General features: G+C 42.5%; 1 protein-coding gene across 1 annotated transcript in view; it reads left to right on the top strand.

Annotated features, from left to right (window-relative positions):
- The window catches only part of LOC126235615 (farnesol dehydrogenase-like), a 63023-nt gene that overhangs the window by 11566 nt on the left and 39455 nt on the right, over positions 1-12002 (top strand). Inside the window, exon 2 of the mRNA XM_049944327.1 lies at positions 4414-4576. Coding sequence (XP_049800284.1) covers positions 4414-4576 — 163 coding nt within the window. The remainder of the gene's footprint in view (positions 1-4413; positions 4577-12002) is intronic.

The following is a 12002-nucleotide window of genomic DNA, read 5'->3' as shown; positions in this document are numbered from 1 at the left end:
GTGAAACACCAGAAGGAAGTATACTGCGCGTGAACAGGTGATGTTACAGGTTACAGCAGTAATACGGCAGCCTTGGTTCTGGTTCACTTTCGATACCAAATTGATATGCAACTTAATTAAATTGTGGAAGCTGATTGATTTATGACGTTAACATATTATACTGCTAAGAGATTTTTCATGTAACGCCACCCCCTCCACCTCGCCTTAATATATTGTTCTTTAAATTGATTTATGACATCCTTGGGGTTCATTTATGATCCCCTTAGGATACTCTGCCCTCCTGAGAAAAACCCTTCAACATCCCCCTCATCTGCCTCTTCCTCCACCCGTCTACGAATTCTCTTCGCCCATAGAAATCACATTTGATGTCAAATTAATTGACTAATTAAATTTATTAACTGGTTAAATCCATGCCATCTGGGGAATGTTCTAGCCACACCTCCCTCACTCTCCCTCCCCTCCCCATACTAGAAATTAGTAGGAAAGAACTCAGTTGATTAGCTAATTGGCGAGATATCGATTGCTCCATATGAAATATTGTTTAAACAATTTCTGCAGGACAGGGCAATGTGTGGAATATTGTTTATTCAATATTTGTGGTTGACGATGCAGTATGGAAATTTTAAATTATTGTGGTGCTTCTTTATTCCAATCATGCAAGGAATGCTGTCATCGAACACTCACCACACGTAATTACTCTGTCACAGATCGCCCTAAACATATCTGGCGAAACTAAACTGTTGATCATGTCGCTGACTGCCAGACTGACCACACTGCACAGCGCCCGCCACTGGCCAGGGACTGCCCCAGCCACGAGATCGCGATAATGCTCCACAGACAAAGGATCAGGTAGTAGCATCCGTCCCAGATTGATACCGGGCTCACCTCCTGTCCTTCTCTCTCTCTCTCTCTCTCAAGAGATTACTCCCTGTTTGTGTGTACCAACGTATGCAAATACACACACCAAGATATCCTCCCCACACTTCCTCCCTTCCAAACGCACCTGTCCCCCTCAACACTCACGCAGATGAAACTCTGTTAGTGGCTATGTACCTTTGTTCTCACACTTCCGCTGCTATGGAAGCCTGTAGCAGATGGAACAAAGACATTAATACATTTAGGAAGAAGTAGGCAGAGTGTGTTGTGTACCCCACTATTCCCTTGTTTGATATGAACGAAGTACTGGATACCTGATAAACCCGCAACTGTGGATGTCTTGGAAATACTCCCTCATTCCATAGTATCGATTGAATAATTAATTAAATCGATACCCTTCGTGGCTCTTCCCTTCATTCTATCCCTGCGAAACCCTACATTTGAGCGGGATAATGCACGACCGCATGTTGCAGGTTCTGTACGGGCCTCTCTGGATACTGAAAATGTTCGTCTGCTGCCCAGGCCAGCACATTCTCCAGATCTCTCACCAATTGAAAACGTCTGGTCAAAGGTGGTCGAGCAACTGGCTCGTCACAATACGCCAGTCACTACTCTTGATGAACTGTGATATCGTGTTGTAGCTGCAGAGGCAGCTGTACCTGTACACGCCATCCAAGTTCTGTTTGACTCAATGTCCAGGCGTATCCCGGCCGTTATTGCGGCAGAGGTGGTTGTTCTGGGTACTGATTTCTCAGGATCTACGCACCCAAATTGCGTGAAAATGTAATGACATGTCAGTTCTAGTATAATATATTTGTCCAATGAATACCCGTTTATCATCTGCATTTCTTCTTGGTGTAGCAATTTTAATGGCCAGTAGTATACTCAGCAATTACGTCAAGAGCCCGTGCATGATGTGAAAACAAGAGTGACCTGTGCAATTACTACAACTTGAATTACTGAGTCGATCATTTCCCTCCACACCGAAACATCTTAATCGGTAAAGTTTACGTGATCAGTATACTGCAACCTTTGTCGAGAACTCTCTACTATTGAGAAGACCTACGGCTGTATCATGCAAAACAGTGCGAGAGCATGGAGAGCAATTGAGTCAGAGACAGTAGTAAGAGATACGGTATTTGTTCCTTAGCAAGAGTGTAACAAAATTTAATTTGCACCGATTTCAAAATGTAGTCTTACTATTTAACCAAAACAGGGCATCGTTGTCTTTTTATTACCTACACAGAGATCTATAGTAAGTCTGAACATCAGCCACAACTCGTCTATGATTTTGGAATTTGGAGTAAGGGCTCTATTGCGTCTTTTAGGTAGAACTGTCTATCAGTTCCAATATTTGCGAATGATCCCCTTGATTTCTTTATAAATGTTTTCTCTTGGTGACCAACATCGCTAACCATGTTCGCGAATCACTATCTCTTTGTCGGCGGATTCAACATCTTCTACTTTTCTTGTTGTCAGCAGGGCTAAAGTGTTTCTCTCACGCGATTGTTTTGAAACTCGTTTTTCGGAGCAGTTATCTGATGACGGATTTAATATTAGTTTACAAGATTGTTTGTTCTTACTGTCGATAAAGTAAGTGAAAATTTCATGGTTTGTACTAGCTACATGAAAGTAGCCCCTTTCTGCTAATGTATAGTTGAGCTACATCCGTGTAATTCAATTTATGCTATGTTGAATGGCTTTACTACAGGCGCTTCTAATTCTGAGATCATGTGCAAGCATGCAGTTATAAGGCTAACTGGATCACCGTTAAATACTTTCGTCTGTGTGTACTAGCAGTTACGTTTTATTTGAATTTCGCCTAACCTAATAATTTTGCTCGCCCAACCAAGAGGAGAGTTTCTGTCCCAACTTTGCGATGCATATTCCCTTTACTGGTGAACGGCGTGTCTAGTGTTATGTGAGAGTTATTTGAAGCTCTCGCTCCGGCAGATGACAACTAACACTTCAAGAACCTCACGTCCCCTATTTGATATTACATCGGTTTCAGTTATTGGGTTTTCAGATTACGAATTTTTATCTGGAGATCTTTGGGAATTTCGAGTCACACTCAACAAAATGTGTACCACACGCCCTCTCTTCCCTCTTGGCCGCTTCTGGTCTTTGGAGGACACTGGGGTAACTGTACTGGTCTCCGTAGCTCGTGGATTCTTCAGGTAAGCCCTGCACCGAACTGACGAAGTTTCTGCTTTGGACAGTCCACTTGGCTCCAGTTCATAGCAACATGCTCGGGCTTTACATAGTCTCTTACTGTACGTTCGTGGTATACATATATCCAATATGAATATACCTGAACTGGGGTAATTTAATTTCAAGCAATAGATATTCCAGTTCGCGTTCGTTATTCAGTACAAGGTAATGAAGTCAGAAAAGCAGCGATATATACAAGCGACTTGAGACTCAACCATGTCCAAATGATACTGCTTTTGGAAAGCCTGGCAAATAGTTGTTCACAGGTGGCTCGATGACATGAGGCATCCATGCAGAAGCTGTGCACTTTGCAAAGAAAAATATGAGCCGCTTCTGTCTGGGACCCACAGAAAAATCCGGGCTAACACCTATGTTACCTCCTTTCTGACAGATCATACAATACGAAACAAGTCGGCGGACTCTTGATATGTACCGATTCCATGAATACTTTCTTGCCCGTTGCGAGGGCTGCTTGGAGAAAAAACTGCAAATTATATAGTGCAGGTCGTCCTAAGATGACTTGCTATATCGCAAGAACTCCATAAATCCAAGTTTCGTTGAATAACGCGCTGCTCAGATTGCCCGACAGGAGCAACAATTGGTACACACTTTAATATTTCTTCTTCACCATGACAATTATCAACCACATTTAGCTGAGGCAACGGCAGAATGGTCAACATTATGTTACGACGTCAGCTTCAAAGAAACTGGGTACCGAACTATCTAACAGCGCAAATCACATCAGCCCTACTTCCCAACAATTCTAGTCTAATGCGGAAGATTTTCACAATAGGTTAATAGCAGGCCATGTGGCTTCCAATAGAACGGCACCCCTGACGTAGACGGTATCCTATCTGAATTGTGGTTACTGTTCAGTTGAAGAGGTGGTTTTTTAGTTTTAGGTTCACTAAGTAAATTACAACAACGAGCAGAACACCAACTAAAGTCCTAAAAATTGTTTATTTCTCATACTGATTTGCTATAAGTTCTTTGAAGAATTCTGAAAATGAACGTTTTTGGTTGTTACCTGCTTGGTGCTTTAATTCGATTAGTTAGTGGCGAAAGCTTAACACTGAATGACTATGTTAAGTTTCTTCACATATATGATCAAGTTAAGTGAGGCTACCTGTGTTCACGAATTCCGAGATTCTGGGGAAACAAGAATATTATCATCCTTAGTGGCAACAGCTTCTTTCTTCATGTAATTACGGCACTCACTTGTATAGAATTCAAGTTTGTTAAATGGCAAACTTGATCTATCTCCTAATGATTTTTTTTTCTTCTGTCCCGTGCAGATTCCACAAATCTGTCGTTTATTTCTTGCAGGCTCGAGAACTGAAGGACGCTCCGGGTAGGCTCTATCCATTGCAATGTGACGTCAGCTGCGAGGAGAATGTTCCACGGGCCTTCAAATGGATCAAAGAGAATTTAGGAGGGGTCGATGTTCTTATCAACAGCGCCGGCATTTGCAGAGAAAACCTTCCAACAAGTAAGTGAGCCACAGTTCGTCTCCGTTCAAGTAAGAACCTTGAGACATCATGATGCTGCAAAGGATCTGGAAAGAGATTTATAGTTTATACGAACAGGTGGTAAATTACGCACAGAGCCGGTGCTGAAAAGGCTTCTTGTACGCTTACTGTTTCTCTCTGACCACGGCTGGATGTCTTGTTTATATCGTGTCATATGTTTGAGACCCAGAGCAAGGATCAGGTGGGCCAACTTCGTGAGTCATCTATCATTCCCCTCGAAATACATTTTTATTTAATAGTCATTCTATCATAAGCGAACTAACAGTTACCAAGAATCTTGCTAAATTAATACAGATAACTGAGGTTTCTAAAGTAATATCGCAATGCATAATGACATTTGCACTATACTTAAAATCACAAGTGGTAGTATAAGAACATGTCAACGGTGCAACACAGTGGTGGCCCGATTACAAAGGCGCGTGGAGTGGCCGCGCGGTGTGAGGCGTCATGTCACGGAGTGCGCGGCCCCTCCCACCGGCGGTTCGAGACCTCCCTCGGGCATGGGTGAGTATGTTGTTCTTAGCCAAAGTTAGTTTAAGTAGAGTTTAAGTCTAGGGGCCGATGACCTAAGCGGTTTGGTTCCTTAGAGATTCACACACACCGATTACAAATAATTGATTAAATAAACGGGCGGCAGGGCTGAGTCCGCGCATCTATTAGCACAACTGTGGGCTAACCCCACAACAGGACTTGAATTTAAGTTGAACAAACGACAAGTAAAGAACGTTAAAATGCGTACATCTCCAGTGCATCAGTAAGCTCCAGACCTGCTCCGAGGCAAACATTGGACACAAGTACATATAATGTTGGTGTCCAAAGTCTATTAGCCACCTCACGCTAGGTGGTACACGATCATGTTAAATCTTCCTTTTACTAACAATAATGGGGAGCGTAAGGCAAACGACAACACTTTGGTGTCATAAGACATTGTTATTCTCGTCCCATATAGACAAGAAAAGGACAAGCTGGCCAAACGCAATCGTCGTGTAAAAACCGTGCAAACTGTAATACTTGACTGACTGGCTACAACGCTGTTACACACAAATCAAGTACTTAATAAGCTACTGGGCTCCTAAAACAAAATAAACTACCGAGCCCCTACTAAAATGGTAATGACAATTAAACACATAATATCTTTAAAGAAATCAAAAAACTCTGCTCAGTTTGCCCAAAGGCTTTCATCACATTCCCACAAGAATCTTCCAATAACAGAAACACTGACAAAATTACTTTCTCAAAATGACCAAAGCCATGATACCAAAAGAATGACAGTAAACTGCTCAGCTTGAGGTTGAAATGGGAGATCCGCAGAAGCGTGTGTGACCTGCCAACACCTAGGCCTCGTGCGATGACGGGAAAGCCGCCGAAGCAGAAGGAAGACGCGTCCCTGCATCGGAACAGCAGAACAGCAACGCGTCAACCGCTGCCGATACATAGCTGTCAACATATACCAAAGGACAAACAGCAGACAAGTTTGACAGAAATTAACATACACAGTAGTATTTAAGCTGAGATTTAAAATTATTTCCAAGGAAACCAACTATTAAAACTTCAGTATAGGAGCACCCCGTTCATAAACATTGGAAGTTAACCTTCCTACAAATAACAAGGAACAATGTAAAAAGTCATTTAAAAGAATAATTACATAATAGTTGAAGCAAGACAAAAAAGTCAATCTTATACCTTTACTGGGGCGTCTTGGTGACTGAATGACACAGTAATTCACTACGCACCAAATGTCAGATGGTCGGCCATAAGGTCTACAACAAACAAAAATCACACTCAGTAGTATCAAATAATCAATGATAACTGTGACTTCAGGTACCAGATTACCATTGCACAATACAAGCTTGGCGCTTGAAGAAACCTCCAGACTGGCACACACAGGCCAAATGGGTGTCACTGAAAGGCATAAAAGAACTGGATTCGTGGCCAGCTAGCATCGTAGGACAATTAACAGTCTTTAAGTACAGTAGTTACTGAATAGTCTTCGTACATGATTTCACGTTAATGCGAAGGAGGCCAATAGCTTCAGGACTCCAAGTAGGGACTGGATAACACTGACCTCCTGCTCGTAGCTGCTAACAAGAGGTTCAGTACATCTCGGCGTATTTAGCCCACCACAATTAACTGATGCATTTCGTAACGAGAGCCGCTCTTTGCCCCCTCAGCTCACCGGCACCAACGGTAAACGCTACGTGAAAAGGCGGGACCTACGAACCAACGGTGAACGGTTTCAACTCTGTGCATTCGTCAGTACGCCAGCTATTCAGACACACCCGTCCAGATGCGACTTCCATACACCACTCCTTACTTCACAGCTCCAGAGGTAACACTAAACCAAGCAAAGATGATACGACGAGGGCCAGAATCGATGGAACGCGCGCAGAAATGGCGCCAGTACGATCGCACTAGCGCACCTTCACAGAAGCAACCACTACTCATTTTTGTTGTACAAATTGCGTGTAGCATAAGAAGTAAAACTGTCACACAATATTGACACAATTTTCGATAAAGCATTGTTCAGTTCACTAAGTTTGATACGCCCAGTCAATGAAAGAGGAAAAGAGGCAGCAGGTACAACAAAGAAAAGAATCATACGCTACTCTGGGAAAATGCTGAAAGCAAACCAGCCGTCTACGACGTTCCAAGATTGCAGATGAGGCAGTTCCGTGATGAAATAGCAAAGACAGTGTGTGGCGGTAAGCCCTATCATCAGCCCAGCTATAGACTACGTAGCCAAAGAAAACTAATAGTATTAGGCGTTCACAGGCGGGCAGATAAGGCAATGCCATGTTGAAACGGCAAACACACTGCGAGATAAACCAGTTGTTGAGACTAGCGATAGGACACGTAGCTGTTGTTCACAGCTCACGGAATTTGAACGAAAAATAAACAGGATAAATCTCTTAGCACACACACACACACACACACACACACACACACACACACACACGAGGGAGGCCTAATTTCGTCCTATATACGTATACGCAGGAACTACCTCGAACTGGGACACATGCTGACAATTACAGTAACTGTAGTGCTGCGGTATGAGGGAGATATCAGCGTATTACAGTATTCGAATCTGTGGAATTAGCTTCAGATAACGCCCATCTGCTACTCTGTATCGTTCTGATCTGTAGTAATATCCGTACAACGACAGTTACAATCATTCCATTACACAGCTGATGGTTGCCCATAATCGCAACTGCGAATACATTTCATGTCACTGAAGGCTGTCGTCCGTTGATGAACAGCGGCAGTAGCGGCGCAACATTGGGCTGACCTGTCTGGGGTTTGAATGAGTCTCCAAGGCGTGTGCTGTACAGGCCTAGTCTGTTATCGTCGTAGACGACACAGATTAATATAGCGTTACTATAGCTAGAATAAACTGCCATTCGGTTTTATTATCTCTGATCTCAGATAGCTATTGCTTTCCTCGAAGCCTTCCCAACAATTGGTAAAATCTTATTATTTTATACACACTGATGAGCCTAAACATAATGATCAATTACTTAAAAGTCTGTTGGTCCACATTTGGAAAGCAAATGAGCGGCGACTCTGCGTGCAATGGATTCTAGAAGCTCGTGGTAAGTTTTCAGATGTTTTCCCCGGTCAAATATTATTTTTAAGCGTACGTGAGGAAAACTGTTATGGTTACTTTGTGATTGGAAATCTTCGCAAGTGAAGAAAAATCCTTTTTATTAATAATTTGTGGAAAAATTCGTTTCATGCTCTAGGGGTAGCGTCTTTGATTCATAATCAAAACGTCTTCGGTCCCCGGTTCGATCCCCGAAACTGCCTAAATTTTGATAAATAATCAGCATTGGCGGCCGAAGACTTCCGGCATAAGAAGTCAGCCTCATTCTGCCAACGGCCTTGTCAAAGAGTGCGAAGGAGCGGATAGAGGTTCAGGGCACTTTCTTGTTCTAGGGGTGGGAAATTGCCCCTAAAGGCGGAAGAATCAGCAATGATCAACGACATGAGGATCCAGAAGGCAATATAAACCACTGCATTAAAGACACGTAACGTGTATCCACAGGACATGTGGCCTGTAATTCAAGAAGTGTCATGATGATCTCTCCATTGGCAAAAGATTCCGGAATAGTCCCCCATTCGGATCTCCGGGAGGGGACTGTCAAGGGGGGGATTACCATGAGGAAAAGATTGAATAATCAACGAAAGGATAACGTTCTACGAGTCGGGGCGTGGAATGTCAGAAGCTTGAACGTCGTAGGGAAATTAGAAAATCTGAAAAGGGAAATGTAAATGCTCAATCTAGATATAGCAGGGGTCAGTGAAGTGAAGTGGAAGTAAGACAAGGATTTCTGGTCAGATGAGCATCGGGTAATGCCAACAGCAGCAGAAAATGGTATAACAGGTGTAGGATTCGTTATGAATAGGAAGGTAGGGCAGAGGGTGTGTTACTGTGAACAGTTCAGTGACCGGGTTGTTCTAATCAGAATCGACAGCAGACCAACACCGACAACGATAGTTCAGGTATACATGCCGACGTCGCAAGCTGAAGATGAACAGATAGAGAAAGTGTATGAGGATACTGAAAGGGTAATGCAGTATGTAAAGGGGGACGAAAATCTAACAGTCATGGGCGACTGGAATGCAGTTGTAGGAGAAGGAGTAGAAGAAAAGGTTACAGGAGAATATGGACTTGGGACAAGGAATGAAAGAGGAGAAAGACTAATTGAGTTCTGTAACAAGTTTCAGCTAGTAATAGCGAATACCCTGTTCAAGAATCACAAGAGGAGGAGGTATACTTGAAAAGGCCGGGAGATACGAGAAGATTTCAATTAGATTACATCATGGTCAGACAGAGATTCCGAAATCAGATACTGGATTGTAAGGCGTACCCAGGAGCAGATATAGACTCAGATCACAATATAGTAGTGATGAAGAGTAGGCTGAAGTTCAAGACATTAGTCAGGAAGAATCAATACGCAAAGAAGTGGGATACGGAAGTACTAAGGAATGACGAGATACGTTTGAAGTTCTCTAACGCTATAGATACAGCAATAAGGAATAGCGCAGTAGGCAGTACAGTTGAAGAGGAATGGACATCTCTAAAAAGGGCCATCACAGAAGTTGGGAAGGAAAACATAGGTACAAAGAAGGTAGCTGCGAAGAAACCATGGGTAACAGAAGAAATACTTCAGTTGATTGATGAAAGGAGGAAGTACAAACATGTTCCGGGAAAATCAGGAATACAGAAATACAAGTCACTGAGGAATGAAATAAATAGGAAGTGCAGGAAAGCTAAGAAGAAATGGCTGCAGGAAAAATGTGAAGACATCGAAAGAGATATGATTGTCGGAAGGGCAGACTCAGCATACAGGAAAGTCAAAACAACCTTTGGTGACATTAAAAGCAACGGTGGTAACATTAAGAGTGCAACGGGAATTCCACTGTTAAATGCAGAGGAGAGAGCAGATAGGTGGAAAGAATACATTGAAAGCCTCTATGAGAGTGAAGATTTGTCTGATGTGATAGAAGAAGAAACAGGAGTCGATTTGGAAGAGATAGGGGATGCAGTATTAGAATCGGAATTTAAAAGAGCTTTTGAGGACTTACGGTCAAATGAGGCAGAAAGGATAGATAACATTCCATCAGAATTTCTAAAATCATTGGGGGAAGTGGCTACAAAACGACTATTCACGTTGGTGTGTAGAATATATGAGTCTGGCGACATACCATCTGACTTTCGGAAAAGCATCATCCACACAATTCCGAAGACGGCAAGTGCTGACAAGTGCGAGAATTATCGCACAATCAGCGTAACAGCTCATGCATCGAAGCTGTTTACAAGAATAATATACAGAAGAATGGAAAAGAAAATTGAGAATGCGCTAGGTGACGATCAGTTTGGCTTTAGGAAAAGTAAAGGGACGAGAGATCAATTCTGACGTTACGTCTAATAATGGAAGCAAGGCTAAAGAAAAATCAAGACACTTTCATAGAATTTGTCGACCTGGAAAAAGCGTTCGACAATATAAAATGGTGCAAGCTGTTCGAGATTCTGAAAAAAGTAGGGGTAAGCTATACGGAGAGACGGATCATATACAATATGTACAACAACCAAGAGGGAATAATAAGAGTGGACGATCAAGAACGAAGTGCTCGTATTAAGAAAGGTGTAAGACAAGGCTATAGCCTTTCGCCCCTACTCTTCAATCTGTACATCGAGGAAGCAATGATGGAAATAAAAGAAAGGTTCAGGAGAGGAATTAAAATACAAGGTGAAAGGATATCAATGATACGATTCGCTGATGACATTGCTATCCTGAGTGAAAGTGAAGAAGAATTAAATGATCTGCTGAACGGAATGAACAGTCTAATGAGTACACAGTATGGTTTGAGAGTAAATCGGAGAAAGACGAAGGTAATGAGAAGTAGTAGAAATGAGAACAGCGAGAAACTTAACATCAGGATTGATCGTCACGAAGTCAATGAAGTTAAGGAATTCTGCTACCTAGGCAGTAAAATAACCAATGACGGACGGAGCAAGGAGGACATTAAAAGCAGACTCGCTATGGCAAAAAAGGCATTTCTGGCCAAGAGAAGTCTACTAATATCAAATACCGGCCTTAATTTGAGGAAGAAATTTCTGAGTATGCACGTCTGGAGTACAGCATTGTATGGTAGTGAAACATGGACTGTGGGAAAACCGGAACAGAAGAGAATCGAAGCATTTGAGATGTGGTGCTTTGGATGAATGTTGAAAATTAGGTGGACTGATAAGGTAAGGAATGAGGAGGTTCTACGCAGAATCGGAGAGGAAAGGAATATGTGGAAAATACTGATAAGGAGAAGGGACAGGATGACAGGACATCTGCTAAGACATGAGGGATTGACTTCCATGGTACTAGAGGGAGCTGTAGAGGGCAAAAACTGTAGAGGAAGACAGAGATTGGAAGACGTCAAGCAAATAATTGAGGACGTAGGTTGCAAGTGCTACTCTGAGATGAAGAGGTTAGCACAGGAAAGGAATTCGTGGCGGGCCGGATCAAACCAGTCAGTAGACTGATGACAAAAAAAAAAAAAAAAAAAAAAAAAAAGCTGAGCCGTCATTCAGCTTAGAATTTTGAAGCATGGATTACTCGGAAGACCAATGATTGATCAGAAAGTCCCATTCCCCCTATGGCATGTCCGTATATTCTTAGGTGGCGTGTTTATATGGAAACATGACAGAGGACAACTTTGAGGTCGTGTGACTGTTCTTAATTATTTATTCCAGGGTGTCTGTGTACGCCATGGTTTTCACAACAGAATATGATGTCTTACATGTTAGATGTGAAATTCTCCAAATTGCTGGCATGATGGCAGTAAACGTACGTCGAACAGAATTCATCTGTCTCGCAACGTGTGACAGAA

Source organism: Schistocerca nitens, chromosome 2, assembly GCF_023898315.1.
Source record: "Schistocerca nitens isolate TAMUIC-IGC-003100 chromosome 2, iqSchNite1.1, whole genome shotgun sequence".
In the NCBI taxonomy this organism is placed as follows: Eukaryota; Metazoa; Arthropoda; class Insecta; order Orthoptera; family Acrididae; genus Schistocerca; species Schistocerca nitens.
Note: the sequence above shows the minus strand (reverse complement) of the source record. Positions and strands in the feature narration are given on the sequence as shown.